Here is an 18,468-nt window from a genome sequence, read left to right as displayed (position 1 = left end):
AGTATGGTAAAGCATTTGCACATCCCAGCCATCTCTTAAGTCATAAGAAATGCATACTTGAAAGACACTGAATGTATCCCATGTGGTGTATCCTTTCTATGTATCATTAGTCTTTATAATCACACACAAAAAAATCATAGTGTATGGAAACCCTGTACATGTAATCATTGTGGTAAAGTTGTGCACTTTACTTATTGCAATAATCTTTGTGGTCCAAAGAAAACTCTTATAGAAAGGAATCTTACTAGAAAGGATGTTGTATGATCATCAGCCAACACACATTGAGTTACATAGGATTCTGGAAAGAACAATATTGGAAAAGTTTGAACAGTCAGTTCAAACATTGCAATATCTCTGTTTTGCTCTTAAAAGCAAAGTCACGTGGACAAAAGCCCTAGGAATTCACTGATAAGGGAACCCTGTTTCATTGTAATACTTGTCTTTATTTAAACAAAAACCTCATTCAGATTGATTGACTTCCATAAGCCCAATCCTTCATGCTTGCTTTCTTTTACATGAAGCAAATCATGTTGTAGGAAAACTTTGAAGACTTTAAGACCATAAACATGTGGGTTACAAAAATGAGTCCTCTTAAGAGAAAATATTCGCACTTTGAAATCTGTTCAGAGATTCCATTTAATTTTAATTATGTGATGTCAGTGTGTGAGTTTCTGACTGTTCATGGTTTTTTAAAAGCAGGTTATACCCTTGAGTATTCCTGTAGGAGGAACTACAGTATGTTCTCAGAAAACTGATATAGGTCAAGCAATGAACTTTTCATAATTTTGTTCATCTGTATTTCTTACCCTGTATATATTTAAATCCTTTTTTATCATCTTGATATAAGGTAATAGGGAAGCAATCTTGGAAGAGAAAACCCACATCATGCGTATAATTTTGTGAACATGTGAGACGTCACACTTGACTTTATTCTTAATAAATAAAATTGATTCATGTAGAGATGGTGTGTTACTGAGTTCAATAGAATGAAGACAAATGATAAATGAGTTTATTATTTGGGAACAACATAAACAGATGATAATAAAGAACTGTGGAGTTGATCCTGCTCAGGAGGATGCAGTCCCTGCCTTTCTGATTTGATCTGCAACATGGGAGAGAGAAGTGAGAGACAGAGAGATGGAAAGGGAGTGAAAATTGAGGGAGGGGGATTAAGAGTTACAGACAGATTGGGAATGAGTGAGGGTCCACCCCAGTGTTCTCCATCTTCTCTTCATGTACACACAACCAAAGGCACTGCATAAGAAATAACTTTTAACTGTATGAGATGATCTTGAAAGACAAAAAAAGTAATGTTAAACCTGGAAACCAATATCTGTTCCTTGGAATTTGCTAACTTCCTCTCACAAGGCACTGAGATAACAAGAATTCACACTGCTCCTGCTTTCCTGTGAGTCAGCAGTTGGTGAATAGTGTCCTTAGGAAACAAAGAGATAGCTTTAACTCTGGTTTGCCCAGACAAAATTAATTAGCACACCCTGAGGCCCTAAGGTCTGTTGACCCTAATAGCAGACCGTCCGGCCTCCAAGGGTTGCATACTCAATGGACAAAGGGTCCCACCCCCTCCCTAAGATTGTGAGTTTGCCTTTAAAAAACACCTGGGCCCAGGGGAGGGGGCTTCTCTCTAGCCTGCATGTCAGAGGAGCCAATTTGCACAAATGTTTCCTGTAAATTAAAGCCTCTTGTGTGTTGCAGTAACTGGACTGGACATTGAGTTCTTGGGGTACCGACCGAAACTGGAAGACTCCTTATTCTGAGGGTCTTACATTTTGGAAGTTCCACCAAGATCTGGTCAACCCCCAGACTCAATTCCATTGCCAGTTGGAGGTAAGAAAGAGCTCGCAACCTATATGTTTGATGTATGCCTGATGCATCTGATGTTACATGTTTTTGACTCGAGTACTTGACTCTGTGCCTAGCCTTCACAAGACTTGTATGTTATGTGTTTTTGACTCCAGTATTTGAATCTTTCCCTGGCCTGCACAGGACTTGTATAGGACTACAGGGGGAAGCAGACGTGTCCTGAGACCCTTGGTCCCTCCCTGAACGAAGTCCCGGGTTGTTTGGAGGAGGGAAGGAGACGAAGTTTCTCTTCTCCAGGGGACAGCAGGCCTCTGGACTTTCTTCCCTCCTGCTTTGTAACTTTGGTTTGGGCGCCATTTGTCTGCCGTGTGGATTTGTCCTCTTTGTTGGATTGTTCTGGTTTTGTGTGTGTGTGTGTGTGTGTGTGTGTGTGTGTGTGTGTGTGTCCTTCTGTTCATAGTGTTTGTGTCCATTTCTATTCTCCCCATGGGTCAAAAACTAACTAACCTACTTAAGTTTGACTTTAGATCCACAGGAGAGCAGGGCTGGAGACCCAGCTAGACAATGAGCATGCTCATCCCCTGCCCTCAGGAATGTGGCAGGGCAGCCAGAGCCACTGGGGCTGAGCTTCAGCAGAATGGCTGAACAGCCATGGGCCGCACATGGCCTGGGCAGATCCATGCTGGAATGGAGGGACAGGGATATGACTTATGACCCTGCCACCACACATGTTTCATTCCCAACATCAGCCTCCAGGGCTGACCCTTCTCCACAGATCTTTGTAATTGGAAAAACTAATCACCCCCTTTTTGGAGTTCCTTATGTTCTCTCTCTAGGCTATTTGAGATGATTATCAACAGTTTCTGCTTGAGGCTAGAAAAATATCCCTGGGGCCGATGGGCGGCCAGCACAGCTGAAAAAAAAAAAAAAAAAACAAGATTGACTTGGGATTCCTTTTGATGTGCCCCAGTTGGGACTTCAACACTGCTGAAGGTAGGGAGACCTTAAAAATCTATCGCCAGGCTCTGGTGGCAGGTCTCTGAGTTGCCGCGACATGGCCCACCAATTTGGCTAAGTTAAAGAAAACACATTTGACCCTAGTTCAGAAGCCCAGAGAGCTTCGGTGGCTCTGGTCTTCATGGGGAAATTGGGCCCCAGATATTAGGAAGGAACTCCATAGAATGGAAGAGTTAAGAGACAGAGAAAGTGTATTGAAGGGACAGAGAAGGGAAGGAGAGAAACAAAAGACAGTAGAGGACAGAGAGCAGAGAAAAAGCATGACAGAAGACAGGAAAAGAATTTCACTAAAATACCTTGGCTGCAGTGGTTAAAGGAAAGTTAGGAAATTTAAAACAGGCTAGGAAACCTGGGCAACAGGACCCCACTTGACAAGGAGGAACAGTGTGCATATTGTAAAGAAAAAGGACACTTGGCAAATGACTGTCCCAAGAAGACAAGGTATCGAAGGTCCTAGCCCTAAGAACGGATAAAATTAAAGGGAAACGGGGTTTGGCACCCCTCCCAAAGCCCAAGGTAATTCATGGACTACCCGAAGAACAGTGGACCTCGGCGTGGGCCGGGTACCCCACTCGTTCGAGGTTACATCCCACCAGCCAACTGCTTTTTGCCATTGAATGGAAGGACCCTGACACGTGCAGAACTAGGCAGCTCATCTGGAGCTGACTGTCCCAAGGGTTTAAAATTCCCCAACGATGGCCAGACAAGTAGGAGAATTTCTGGGGACATCTGGGTTTTGCAGGCTGACTAAGGAAAAAATTCTCCTGGACCCCAGAGCACCAGGAGGCATTTGATGCCATTAAAAAGGCCCAGCTGAAAGCATTGGCTCTAAGCCTTTTGATATAACTAACCTTTTACCCTTTATGTGGATGAGCATAAGGGGGTCGCCTGGGGAGTTTTAACCAAATCCCTAGGGCCGTGGGACAGACCAGTTGCTTATCTGTCAAAGAAGCTTGATCCTGTAGCAAGGGGAGGGCCTGTCTATCAAAAAGATATCACTGCTGACAAGTTGACTTTGGGGCATAAAGCAACAATAATAGCCCCCATGCATTGGAGAGCATTGTCTGGCAGCCACCAACTGATGATGACCAACGCCCGAGGGACCCACCACCAAAACCTGCTTCTCACTGAGAGACTGAGCTGATTGTGTTCGCTCCACCAGCCAGCCTCATCCCACCACTCTTCTGCCTGTGGAGACTGGTGAACCAGTGACTCATGACTGCCATCAACTGTTGGTTAAAGAGACTGGAGTTTGCAAAGATCTTAACGACATCCTGCTGGCTGGGGAGATGATGACCAGTTCACTGCCAGGATCAGTTACATTATAAAAGGTAAAGAAAGGACTGGGGCGGTGGTACTGCTAGACGAAGAGAAGTCCATAAACATTAACAGGCAACAGGTATGCTTTTTCAACTGTTCATGTGCATGGGACTGTCTCAACCATGTGGCTAAAAAAAATTACTGAAGAAAATTTTCTGAAGATTCAAAATACCTAAGGTAGTAAAATCAGACAATGGTCCAGGTTTTGTGACCCAGGTAAGTAAATCACTGGCCAAGATACTGGGGATTGATTAAAATTACATTGTGCATACAAAACCAACAATTCATGTAGAAAGTATAAATAAAACCATTGAGGAGACCTTCACTAAATTGACTGTGGAGACTGGCGTTAATGATCAGATAGCTCTCCTACCCTTTGTGCTTTTCAGGTTTAAAAACACCCCTGGACCGTTTGGGCTGAGCCCCTGTAAATGGCTCTTTGGTGGGCTCCCTCCACTGGTGGAAATTACCTCTGTACATAGTGCTGATGTGCTGTTTTCTTAAGCCTCTGTTTGCTAGGCTTAAGGTGCTCCAGTGGGTGAGACAGTGAGCAAGAAAGCAGCCCTGAGAGACCTACGTGGTGGGAGACGTGGAAGTTTCACATTACTTCCAAGTTGGAGATCGAGATTTCATTAGATGTCACTGCACAGAAACCTTAAGATTCGGAGGGAGGGAGGGAAGGAGGAAGGAAGGGAGAGGGAACTGGGATCGACATGTATAATAATAAACTACAAAAAAAAATATGCTTTGACTCAAAACATTAAGTTCAAGGACAAGTTACTGGGGAAAAGGATATCTATTCTATTTTTTTTCCACAGAAAACGAAAAGCTGTGGATTTCTTCCATACTAATGTGGTTTGATCAAGCCAGACCGCCTGAAACAGAGTACCAAGTGAGCCTACATTCAAAACAGCTGGAAAAAGCAGCCTTGCAGAATACAGCCAGGATTTCAGCATCTTCTTAGAATCCCCCATGAGAGCGCCCCTTACCAGCAGGAAGTGGTTTGGAAAGAACGACGCCCAAATTCCCAAATATTGTCTATAGATGTTTGTTTTCATTTACATGGACTTGGTTATAAAAAATAAATAATAAAAAAGACAGAAAAATACTGTTAAAAGTTTATGACTATCCTCTAAACTTAGTAAATGCAAGAGTTCTTATCAATGCTTTTAACAGTTTACTGCTAAGAGACAATGACTTTTCTCTAACTCAGTAAACCAAATCTCTGGTACACTGACCACAGGCAGGTGAAAATAAGTGTTTTTTTTTTTTTTTTTTTTTTTTTTTTTATCTCATGCTTCAAAGGAATTACTGGCATTTTATAATATGTCTGTAAATTGTGACCAAAGATATGTTCCTTGTAATTTCTGTATAAAAACCCAATACTCTAAAGTAAAAATGGCAGCAGTTGCAAAACACCTCCAGTGTGTTTGTTTCTGTCAAGACGAAGACACTCCTGACATGGTCATCGAGTTTTGGTACCCATGGGGGCACATCACCCACTCTGTAGCATGAGGTGTTATTGGCCTGGTTGTACAGGAACTTCCAACTGTAAGGAAATAAAAGCAGGAAGCAGATCAAAAAGTTGATAATTTGTCTTTCTCTCATCAGAAAGCTTGATCATTGCTCTATAACTGTAGGAGTTTTATTCCTGAACCTCAGAAAAACCACTTAACAAACACAAAATTATAAAAAGAGTATTCTTCATGGAAAGTTGAAAATTTAGAGAGGAATGGAGCTAGGAAGATTTTTGTGTATGACCACTACTGTTAGCCAGCACATCTTACTCAGTGAGCAGTTTTAAACAATCTGCATTATTCAAGAATTCAAGCTTTGTAAGACCCTCAGAATGAGGAGTCTCCCAGTTTCCATCGGTATCCCCAAGAACTCAATGTCCAGTCCAGTTGCTGCAACATGCAAGAGGCTTTAATGAACAGGAAACATTTGTGCAAAGGGGCCCCTCCAGCATACAGACTAGTGAGAAGAAGCCATCTCCTCCCTCCACCCCTCCCCCCGGCACAGGTGTTTTTAAAGGCAAATACCCCATGCTTAGGGAGGGTTGGGACCCTCTGTCCATTGAGTACATGACCCTTTTAGCTGGTCTCCCTATTAGGGTCAACAGACCTTAGGGCCTCAGGGTGTGCTAATTAATCTTGTCTGAGCAAACCGGAGGTGCAGTTATCTATTTGTTTCTTAAAGACCCTATTCAACACCTGCTGACTCACAAGAACGGAGGGACAGACTGAATTCTGGGTATCTTGTTTTCTCAGGGCCTTGCGAGGGTAAGTTAGCAGATTCCAAGGAACAGATATTGCTAGGGGTTAACTTTCCAGTTTAGTCTGTCCTTCATTTAAAATGGGGCATTTCTCTAACTTTACTTTTTTGTCTTTCACGCCCTATATCTTATCTCTAGAGAGTAAAGTTCTATTACTCTGATCTACAAAGCACCCCACCCAGAACCCGCACTTTCCCCACCCTGTGTCCTACTGTGCCCACTGCTCCACTGGTCTGGTTGAGCACTGGGACAGAGAGCGGGTCAAAAAAACACCTCCACCTCCTGAAAATTTCTTGGACCTGCTTTGAAAATACTGGACCCATCTATCCCGCTGGAGCAACCAGAGTGCCCGCCTGCCTGATGTTTATCCGTCATTACTGAGGCTCTGCCGGGGGAGAGACCTCCTAGAGTGACTGGAACAGAGGTTACAGACATTGAGCACCTCTCACAACTCTGTCCCCAGGAACTCCTTTGGAACACACGGTTCCGGGACGGTCCCCTGCACCGCTGACAAGCGGCTGCGATCTCAGGACTTCCGCCTTCCGGTCACGAACTAAAGCTTCCGGTTCGTGGCTGTCAGTGTCCCCCGGAAGACACACATGGAAAACATGCTTCTAGTTCCACCCGGCCAAACTGACACACGATTTCCGCTTGTGAACCAAGGACGTCAGGCTTCCAGTCACTGACTTGAGCTTCCGGCCTGTCACACAAAATGGTCCCCAGGAAAGGTTGCAACGAAGAGATGCACAACTTGAGTTCCACCCATGAAGTAAACACGACGGAGTGCGCTGCAGCCTGAGTTCTGCTTCCGGCACATTACTTCCGCTTACGGATGGTGCAGCATGCGATTCCCTGCCCACCGGGCAGCGATTAAATCGGATCCGCTTTCGGCCCAGGAAGGGAATTGATCGCATCGGACATTGCGGGCCCGATAGGAAACGCCTTAAGGGACTGGACTTCCAGGTCCAAGTGAACAGGTCAGAAACGGCACAAGAGGCAGCAGAGAGCATATTCCCTGTCACTCATCAAGGCGGTAGGTGGGACTTCCGGGTGCGGCGAACAGGGCAGAAACAGAGATCGCAACCCTAGGTCCGTGCACCCCTCTGGTTTTCGCTGTTTCCCTGTTTATGCCACGGTTGGCAGCAGGGTTCCTGTTGCCGGGGAAACTGGGGTGGGACTTCCGGCAACATGGTACAGCAGGGCGGGACTTCTGAGTGGGAGCATTGACCAGGAATTAATCACTTAGAGAGGTTCCCAGGGGATGGGCGGGGTCACGGGAGCGGTGATGTCAGAGGAGTTACAGGCGTGAACTATAGGGGACACAGCTGTCAATCAAATACCCGTCATTCATTCATTCAGTCATTCATTCAGTCATTCACTCAACCACTCAGTTCGAGGTCCTACCCTCCCACTTCCAGGAGTCCCTGGAGAAGGCGGGGTTTCCGGCTCCGCCCGAATATGCCCAGGAGACAGCGAAGCTGAAGGTGCTGGAGGTGGCATCGTGGCTGCACAGGGTGAGGACGACCCCATCCCTTCTGGTCAGGTGGTAGGCCACACGCCTTCCTTTCGAGGCCCCGCCCATAAGCCTGCCCCGCCCTCTGCCCTTTAGGACCTGCACCCGCCTGATGTCATTATTGGAGCCTATACCGTCCTGGTGAGTGAGGCCCTGCCCCTCACTGACCCGGCCCCTTGGCGTCTGGCCCCACCCACTGTAGGCCATGGATGGCGTCATCCTGGAGAAGCCAAAGGACAAGGACGATGCCTACAGGATGCTGCACAGGTGGGCGGGGCCTTAAGGGGCGGGGTAGACCCCCCCCAGGGCATAGTGGGCGGGGCCTCTTCATGGAGCTCCAGCCTCTGCCCACCCCAGCCCTGCCCCTTGCCAACCACGCCCTGTCCCGCCTTCCCTGGCCCCGCCCAGGCTGAGTGGCCAGCAGCACAGTGTCATCACCGGTGTGGCCATCTTGAGGCCACTGTGGCAGAGGCAGCTTCAGGAGCCGAGTTCCACATGCCCAGAGGCCCCAGAGGCGGAAGGGGACGCAGAAGCAGAAGTGGAATTGTCACTGTTCCACGAAGAGACCCATGTGACATTCTCGCGGCTATCAGAGCCACTGCTCTGCCAATACGTGGAGAGCAGGGAGCCTCTGTGAGTGGGTGCGGGGTGGGGTGGGTGGGGCCAGGAAACCTGGAAGTGAGGCCTGAAAAGGAAGAGTTGTCCCCGGCGGGCGTGGGTGTGGCTGAGCATGGCACCTGGTGTGACTTCGTCCCTGCCTTGCACCCAGGGACAAGGCTGGCGCCTATGGGCTTCAGGCGCGAGGCGGTGCCCTAGCAGAGCGCGTGGAAGGGGATTTCTTCAATACCGTGGGGTTTCCACTCAACCGCTGCATGCGTGAGCTGGCTGCCATCTTCCCGGATGTGGGACCACATGTCCCTGTCAGCCAGCATCCGGCCACACCCCAATAATGAGGATTGTAGATGGAGAATGAGTATGTGAGTGACTGTCCGGGCGGGTATTCTGGTGAGAGAGTTACTGAAGGGGCGGGACTTCTGGTGAGTTTGTGAAGCAGTGACCCATTTCCCATGATGCCCTTGGTGCATTGTGTTTGATTGACAGAGCAAGCTTCCCTCAGGTGCATCACTTCCCAGTGCTAGGACACAGGACATGGGGTGAGGTGTGTGGAGGCAGGGTTAGGGGACAGGCCCACCTAGGGGAGTACACCTAAACCCGCCCCTGTGGCCCTGCCCCTCCTGATGCCCCGCCCTCACCATCTCATGGGCCCTGCCCTTGCCCCCACTGGGTCCTGCATGAGCAGCTTCACCATCAGATGCCTGTGATGGACATTTGACATCAGGAGCAGGGTCAGGGGAGGCCCCACCCCCTGCCCGCACTCTGATTTGCATATTCAAGAGCTGCCTGGAGACTCAGAAGACATCAAGTACAGAAACTGCTGGGGTTAATTTGCATGGCCACACCTCCAAATGACCTAACCTGCATGTATTTGCAGGTCAAAGTCCCAAACAGATGGGAATACTTGCATTCATTTGCATAGCAAAAGCATGCAAAGCAGCACAAATTTGCATATTAAAGTGTATTTCCGAAACTGGGGTTTGCTCATTTACATACTCAAATGTGAAGCCCCAATCAGACTTCCAGATTTTCAGGCACTGTGCTTATTTGCATAATCAAAATTACTAGTGCATCCTTTACATAACAGTTTAGTAGCCTCATTTGCATATATAAATGAGTGGCAGGTTTTTGCTGCTCAGCATCAGGCCCCACCCCTTCAGCACTACCCTAGCTCACCTGTCCCCTACCCCGAGGTCACAGTGTCCAAGGTCACAATCAGTGACCCTCTCCAGGCCCTGCCCTCAACCACACCAGGCCCTTCCCCACTTTCTCTCCTAGGGTCCCCGAGGGCAGGGCCGGGGTCTGGGTATTACCTATGGTGCAGACAGGACTTGGTCCAGGCAGTGACATCACAGGAAATTGTGACTGTGAGCAGGAAGTGCCCTCCTTCCCTACCCTCACCATCTCCACGCCCAGCTGGGCATGGCAGGAGTCTCCTACCAAACTCTTTGGTTACTAAGCAGCAATGCTGGGACCAGAGGGCGGTGGCCATGGTGAGCAGGTTATGAGAGTAAAAACCCTGAGGACTGAGGATGATGAGTGTGGCCCCTGTGACATCACAGAGCTCACCCCTCCAGGCCCTTGTAATGTCAGTCACCACATACCCTGCCCCTCTAGCTGTCAATCACTACAGACCCCACTTCCTGCCTCTGGGCGATGAGGTCTGCTGAGGGTGTGATCTACAGGCTGACTGGGCGGGGACCTGTCAGCTATCTTTATAAAGGTAGAGGGGCAGGCTGTAAGCCGAGGGCTGGATTTCCTGGCAAGGGAAACCTGGCAGTAGAGACTCAGGTCAATCATCAAGGGTGGGGCATGACTTCTGCTCGCAGATCGCAGCCAAGGCTGACTTGAGCCAAGGCCATCAGGAACTTTTGTAACTGCTGTGGCTGGGACTGCATTTCCCAGCATCCTATGCGGCCGCTTACTGCTTCGCTGCACAGAGACTTCTGGGTTTGGATGTTCATGTCCAGGACTGCATTTCCTAGCATCCTGTGCGGTCGATTCCTGTCTTTATGCCCAGGGATTTCCGGTTTTCATCTGTACCGGCCAGGGACTGTAGTTCCCAACATGCTCTGCGGTGGCTTTCTGTTTTTCAGCAATGAAACTTCCAGTTTGTAGTTTTTGGAGGCCCAGGACTCCATTTCCCAGCATTCTCTGTGGCCACTTCCTGCTTCCCTGCCCAGGGACTTCTTATTTTCATCTTTGGAAGCCAAGGACTATATTTCCCAGCATGATTTGTGTCCGCTTTTCAATGAATGGACTTCCGGTTAAAAACTTTGGGGTCCAGAACTGCACTTCCCAGCATGCTGTGTGGCTGCTTCTTTCTTTTCTCCCCTTGACATTCTCTTCTGGACTTCAAGGCCCCTAACTACAGTTCCCAGCATGTGCTGGGCTTGTTTCGATCTTTTTAGTTCCTAAACTTCTTCTGGTCTCTGAGGCTCCAGGACTCCATTTCCCAGCTTCCTGTGGTGCCGCATCCTGTTTTTCAGTCCTGAAATTCCACCATTTAAAGGCACATAGTAATTTAGAAATATTTGAGAATTAGAACAGTGAATTTAAGTTGTATGAAGTTAGCTTACATTTACATAAAGTTAAGTTGAAATCGAATGTACAGATATATTATTCAGGACTGGGTAAATTGAGAAGGACAAGAGTGTGAAGCTATGTATAACATAGTCAGAGAAAAAAGATATTACAAAGAATAAAAGGCAAACGGTAAATGACTTACAGGTTCTGTTGGTGGCAGAAGCTGGCTAGACTCTTTCTGCCTAGATGGCTGATGTAGCAGAAAGAAGAACCATGGTGGGTAAAGCTAGGCCACATGGTCAAGATGGTGGCTGCCATAAACATATTCCCAACAGCTGAAAGAAATCGTAAAGTTTTGAGATGTAATTTTGTCTTGAGCAGATGCTGCCTCAGCCCAGCCCACCATGCTGAGACAGGTTGCAGCTGGGGCAGGCAGGAGAATTTGAGCGTGCCGGGAAGAGAACCGAAACAAGTTTAGGGAAAGAAATTGTTTAGCAGAGATATAAAAAAAAAAACACCTTCCACCTATTTGTTCCCTGGCAGTAATTTGAAAGATCCCATAAAATATCGGGATCTAGAGAGCCGTTACATGGCCAATTTGAATTATTTTCTAGGGGATATCTAGGCTGCTTTTCAGTACAAAGGTAAATAAGTCTGGGTGACTTTACAAGTGGCATTAAGTGAAAGGGTTTTAAATTTTCTATCAGGCATCCCAGTGGAGTGGTGGGGGATATTTCCTTGGTCGGTTTATTCCCCATGGGTGGAGTGAAAGTGACCATGCAGTCTTGGAACTCATCAGCCCAAGAGTGTGGCCACACGATTCACAAGAATGGTAGAGCTTTATTCGAAGCTCGTTAGCCTGAAAACGTTGCCAGGACCAACAGAGGCCGGAAATACTCAGCAGTCTGAGAGCAGAGCCAATATACCACACTGGGCTGTATGTCTTCTACCCATGGAATGTACCTGACCTTAAGGAATTGGGTTAAAATGTAAAAGGGTACCTTACCTAATTGAAGCCTGTGTGGGGTGGTATTTCCAGTGAACGGGGGGGGGGGATGGTGGTGGAACGCTGGTATCTGAAACAAGATCCTGAGTGTTTCTGGCTGGCCGCCCACCAGCAGACAGCTGTCAGTGACCCTCACGTAGAGTCTTCCTGGGTTTCGGCACCAATGTTGTTCTTTTGCTGTGCAGCTAATGCCTAAGAAACACAAACGCGAGACTCAGCGCCCACATGGAGATTGTTGAGGGAAGGGAGAGAAAGAGGGGGTAGCTGGTGGCCAACTGAAAGCAGGAGAGAAAGAGGGGGGTGTGGGGCACTTGCTTTAAAAGGGGAGGCTTGCACATGTGTAACTGAGTCCTCTGGCAGCCAGGTAAACCTTGAGCCTTCAGGTAAAGCTGATGTAGCAATGACATGGCCATGAGGGTCCTGCCCATCATCAGGGTGGGGGGGGTCAAATGGCTGCTAGTTCCTAACAATCAGATTACTAAGCAGAGTCACTATTTAGCTACACATGTAGTTAAGTGTAAGCCACTAGTTAGCCACAAACTAACCCACTAGTTAGCAACACATACTAGCTCACTAGTACCCACACACACCATGCCACTTGTTAGCCACATACTTAACTCACTTTTTACCCACACATATGAGGTCACTAGTTAGACAAACACCTAAATCAATAGTCATCCCCACACCTTTGTCACTAGTTAGCCACAAAAACTAAGCCACAAGTCCATCACACAAATAAAGCAGTACTTAGCCACACACACTAAGACAGTAGTTAATCATACACCTAAGTTACTATTTAGCTACATGCCTAAGCAGTAATTAACCACATTGCCTAAGTCACTAGTTAGCCACAAAGCTAGGTTACTAGTTAGCCACAGTCTCTATGTCTCTAGTTAGTTACACACAATATATCACTACTTACCCACCCATACTAAGTCACTAGTCAGCCACAAATCTAATTTACTAGCTAGTCACAAACATCAAGAAAATAGTCAGCGACACACACACTGAGATAGTAGTTAGCCATTCACCTATGTATTTCTATGTATTTAGTCAAATACACACCTAAGTCACTAGTTAGCTACCAACACTAGGTCACTAGTTATCCACACACATTAAATCAGTAGTTACACACACACATCCTAAATCTGTCTAAAAGAAAAACAGCTCACACTAAGGTGGTCCCAGGACATGGGAATCAGGCCTTTAATCCCAGCAGCAGGGATTTGGAGATAGGAGTGACATGGGTGGACAGAGAGAGGAAGATAAGGTAGAGACAGAAGAGCATGCAGTGAGATGATTTTGATTGAGAAGTTAGTCTGAGGGATCAAAGCGATAGCAGTCAATCTGAGGAGGCAGTGTGAGGACAGGAACACATCGCTTGTCTGAGAATAGGTAGAGATACCAACTCTAGTAGCCAGATGCTCTGATCTCTGATCCTTCAGTTTTCACCTTCCTCTCCCTGTTAGATTACTGTGAGTTTTTATTATTAAGACCTATTATAACTTGTGCTGGAAGTGATGTTCTCTCTGTGGAGGTGTGATATTTCAAAGTCAATAGAGGTAAAAATTATAAATTATTAAAGTATGTTAACTTTGTTTTTTGAAAATTACATTGGTATCTTTTTAATGTTTTTAATTTGTAAAATTTTTTATTATACTTATCAAACCAGTTCCCTCCAACTTACTCCAACCCTCCTTCTTCCCCTCCCAACTTCCCGGGCCCCCAGCCACTCTCTCCTCCCATCCAACCAACACTATACACGTAGGGGACGCCTTCCAGGAGGGGTCATCTAAATCCTTCAAGTCATTTTAAGTAGACACTAAAATGTCTCTCCTGTCTCAAGGTTAATGGAGTATCCCTCCATGGGGATTTTCCCCCAATGTCCTTTTTGCAACAGGGATACTTCCTAGTCCCACTCACTGAAAACCGTTAGACTCCACAGGCCTTTTAGCTGAGACCCATGTTCAGGGGTCTGTGTCAGTCCCATGTTGGATTCCCAACTATAAGTCTGGAGCCCATTAGCTCCTTCTTGTTAAGGTCAGTTGTATATATGTGTTTGTGCAGTGTGATCTTGTCCTCCCTCTCTGCATCTGGATTCCAGTGTTTAGTTGTGCATGTATGCTTCTGTTTCCATCAGCTACTAGATGAGGGCTCCATGATGGTGGATAAGTTAGTCATTGATCTCATTGCCAGTGAAGGGAATTTATGGTAGCCTTACACTGTTGCTCAAATTGTTAGTTGGGCTCATTCTTGTAGGGCTCTGTACATTTCTCTAGGTTATATTTCCTCTTCTAACCTATAATAGCTCCCTCTTTTATAGTCTCTTTCTTTCTTTTCTCTCCTCTTTTCTCCTCTCTTCTCCTCTCTTCTCTTCCCTTCTATTCTCAAGTCTATTCCTCCCCTGACCAAATGTTCCTAGACCCACAATCTTTCCTCTCCTCCCATTTTCCTTGTGCTAGTTCCCTCTCCACTCACTACCTGCCAACACCCACCCATATGCTCTGAGGACCTTGTCCCTTCTTGCTTCTGTGAGTATCCTTATGTAAAACTGTTAGAATCCTCCTTCTATCCTAGTTTCTCTGGCAGTTTGATTTGTAGGCTGGTGAGCCTTTGCAATATGTCTAAAATCCACATATGAGTGAATACATACCATGTTTCTCTTTCTGTGATTGCGATACCTCTTTCAGAATGGTTTCTTCAAGTTCCATCCACTTGTTTGTGAGTTTCAAGATTCCATTGTTTCTGCCCACCCCCACAGAGTAGTATTCCATTTTGTAAATGTGGCAAATATTCTTTATTTATACTTCAGTTGAGGGGCATGTAAGTTGTTTCCAGGTTCTTGCTATTATAAATAATATTTCTATGAACATATGTGAGCACAAGTCTTGGTTGCATGGATTGGGATAATTTGGGTATGTACTTAAGCGGGAGATGACTGGGTCTCGTGGTAGACTGATTCCCATTATCCTGAGAAACTGCCATGCTAGTCTCCAAAATGGCTGTACAAGTTTTCAGTTCCACCTGAAGTGGAGGAGTGTACCCATTTCTGCACATCCTCTCAAGCATAAGTTGGCATTGCTGTTTCTAATTTTAGCAATTCTGACAGGAGTAAGATGGTATCTCAAAGTTGTTTTAGTTGGCATTTCCTTGACAGATAAAGATGTTGAATGCTTTCTTAAGTGTCTTAAATCATTTTTTATTTCCTCTATGGAGATTTATCTATTCCGTAGCTCATTTTAATAGAGTTATTTGGTATTTGTTGACTAGTTTCTTGAGTTCTTTGTATATTTTGGAGATCATCCCCTTGTTGGATATAGGATTGGTGAAAATCCCAGTTTGTGGGCTGCAGTTTGGTTCATCATCCAGTTGTACCAGCACCATTTTGATGGGAGATGTCATTCTGAAAATATGTTTCTCATACTGGTTAATGAATAAAGCACTGTTGGACAATAGGAAAGCTAGATAGGTGGGCCTAGGAGATAAGGAGGAAAGAGGAAGGAGGAAGGAGGAAGCAAGATGTAGGTACTGGGGTGATGAGATATCCACCCTCTTCCCCGGTAATAAGAGACCACGTGAAAATACATAGATCAACAGAAATGGGCTAATACTTAAGACAGAGCTAGTTGATAAGAAACTAATACCTGGCCAACAGCATTAAATCAAATACAGAGTCTCTGTATATTAATTGGTGCTGGCGCAGCTGCAGGACAAGACCAGCGGCAGGCAGAAAACCTTACTCAGCATCTTTTGAAGATGCTTTCCTCATCCCATTGTATACTTTTAGCTGTTTTGTTAGTATGTGTGTGGGTTAATATCAGGATTTTCTATTTGATTTCATTGAGGTACTTGTCTATTTTCGTGCTAATACCAGGCTGTTTTCAGGACTATAGCTCTGTAGTAGATCTTAAAGTCAGGGATAATGATCTCTAATGAAATTCCTTTATTATACAGGTTGTTTTGGCTATTCTGGTTCTTTTGGTTTTCAATATAAAGTAGATTATTATCCTTTCAAGGTCAGTGAAAGATTGAGCTGGGATTTTAATAGAGATTGCATTGAATATGTAGATTGCTGTTGGTAAGATTGCCATTTTTCTATGTTTTTTCTACCTATCCATGAGATTGGGACATCTTTACATTTTCTGGTATTTTCTTTAAAGACAAAAATTCTTATTATATAGGTCTTTCACTTCTTTGGTAAGTGTTACCCCAAGATACTTTATGTTGTTTGTGGCTATTGTGAAGGGTGATGTTTCTCTGATTTCTTTAACAACCCCTTTGTTGACTGAATATGTAATGGCTACAGATTTTTTTTTATTTAATCTTGTATCCTCATACTTTACTGAATGTATTTTTCAGCTGAAGAAGAATACTGGTAGAATTTTTTGGTTGCTTATGTAAACTATCATATCATCTGAAAATAGAGAAAGTTTGAGTTCTTCCTTACCAATTTGCATCCCCTTGAACTCCTTTTCTTTTCTTATTTCTTTAGCTAGCCCTTCAATTACAATAATGAAGAGATATGGAGAGATAGGGCAGCCTAGTCTTTTTCCTGATTTTAGAGGAATCACCTTAAGCTTCTCTACATTCAGCTTGATATTTGCTATGGGTTTACTATATATTGCTTTTATTATGTTTACATAAAATCCTGTTATCCTTATCTCCCCAAGACCTTTAACATGAAAGTATGTTGAATTTTGTCAAAAGGCTTTTCTGCATCTAGGGAGATGATCATGTGACTTTTCATTTTCAGTTTGTTTATATAGTGGTATATTTGATATATTTTCATATGTGAAACAATCCCTGCAAGCCAGAGATGAAGCCTACTTGATCATGGTAGATGATTTCTCTGACATATTCTTGGATTCAGTTTTCCCATATTTTCTTGAGTATTTTTGCATCAATGTGCATGAGGGATATTGGTCTGTAATTTTCTCTCTTATTTATGTCTTTGTGTGAATGGGTATCAAGGTGATTGTAGCCTCATAAAAAGAGTTTGGTAATGAAACTTCTTTTCTATTGTGTGGAACAATTTCAGGAATATTAATATAGCTCTTCCATAAATTTTTGGTAGAATTCTTCACTGAAGAAGATATCTGGCTCTGGGATTTTTATGTTGGAAGTCTTTTCATTATTTCTCCTACTTTGTTAGTTGTTATAGGTCAATTTAAGTTGCTTGTCTATTCTTGATTTAATTCTGGTAAGTAATAATTATCCAGAAATTTGTCCATATCCTTTGAATTTTCAAATCTTGTGGAGTATAGGTTTTCAAAATATGACCTTAAAATTGTCTGCATTTCCTCAGTGTCTATTGTTATGTACTACTTTTTGTTTCTGATTTTGTTACTTTTAATGTTCTCTTTATTCTTTTTGGTTAGTTTGGATACAGGTTTCTCTACGTTGTTAATTTTCTCGAAAAACCAACTTTTGTATCAGTGATTTTTTTGTACTGTTTTCCTGTTTTTTATTTATTGTTTTATACAGACCCCCATTTCTTTTTGGCTCTGCTGCCTGTCCCACAACTATATCTTGTGGAACAGGTTGGTCTTGAACTCACAGAGATAAGCTCCCATCTGCCTCCTGAGCACCAGCATTAAATTCATTTGCCACCACCACCACCCGGGTATTGGTATCTTTTTAAATGTCTTCTTTAAACACATTACTGCTTTTATCTCTATTTTGCTGCACTCCTATGTTTCTTAGATTTTTACTTATTTCATTCCTTTTCTCAAGTAATGCTGATTATTGATTTCTGTGTAGAGCAAAGTGTCTTCTAACTGTGGCTTGTCTTATGCTGTGTAATTGAGAATTGTTTTGAACTCCTAATCCTGCTTCTCCTGTACAGTGCTGGGAAGAAAATCCTACACTGTGTTCCAGTTGGGCCTTTGCCTGGTCAGGGAGAAGGAAAATAGACCAGAAAATGAGGGACCTCCCAAGATCTCTGATTATTGTGGGGTCTTATAAATGAAGAGGGATTGTGCATGATTGAGTTCATGTCCCACTTGGATACTGGTGGAGTCACAGTGCAGAAAGGGAGAGGCAGGATGGAAGCTGAGATTTCCTTCTTCAACAGTAGGTGAGGTGAGCAATGTCGAATTAGATAATCATTCCTAGAAAATCAGTCACTGTCTCAGAGGGCAGTTTCTTGGAATCCACAGATGAGGGCTATCAAGACTTTGGATAGAGGAGAGACCTTATCATGTATACAAATTTCTATAATTAGAGTATTTAGCCAAAACCAGTCTGGGTGAACTCTTGTGGACTATGTAATAGTACTATTATTTTTTTTTGTTCGTTTGGATGTACAGTGTGAGAGAAAAGGTTTGAGGAATACTTGGTGTGCTCTAAATGAAACCCCTACTCTCTGGAGCACAT

At 44.7% G+C, this 18,468-nt stretch overlaps 1 protein-coding gene across 1 annotated transcript; it reads left to right on the top strand.

The window, feature by feature from the left end:
- The first annotated feature begins 8,202 nt into the window (after positions 1-8,202).
- Positions 8,203-9,407, top strand: LOC127217492 (probable bifunctional dTTP/UTP pyrophosphatase/methyltransferase protein). The gene is made up of 3 exons (XM_051178489.1): positions 8,203-8,217; positions 8,260-8,579; positions 8,716-9,407. Exons 1-3 carry the CDS (start codon positions 8,203-8,205, stop codon positions 8,894-8,896), a joined length of 516 nt encoding a protein of 171 aa, XP_051034446.1. The 3' UTR covers positions 8,897-9,407.
- Positions 9,408-18,468: the final 9,061 nt, after the last annotated feature.

This window comes from Phodopus roborovskii, unplaced genomic scaffold (assembly GCF_943737965.1).
Source record: "Phodopus roborovskii unplaced genomic scaffold, PHOROB, whole genome shotgun sequence".
Taxonomy (NCBI): domain Eukaryota; kingdom Metazoa; phylum Chordata; class Mammalia; order Rodentia; family Cricetidae; genus Phodopus; species Phodopus roborovskii.
This window is presented reverse-complemented; position numbering and strand designations above follow the sequence as displayed.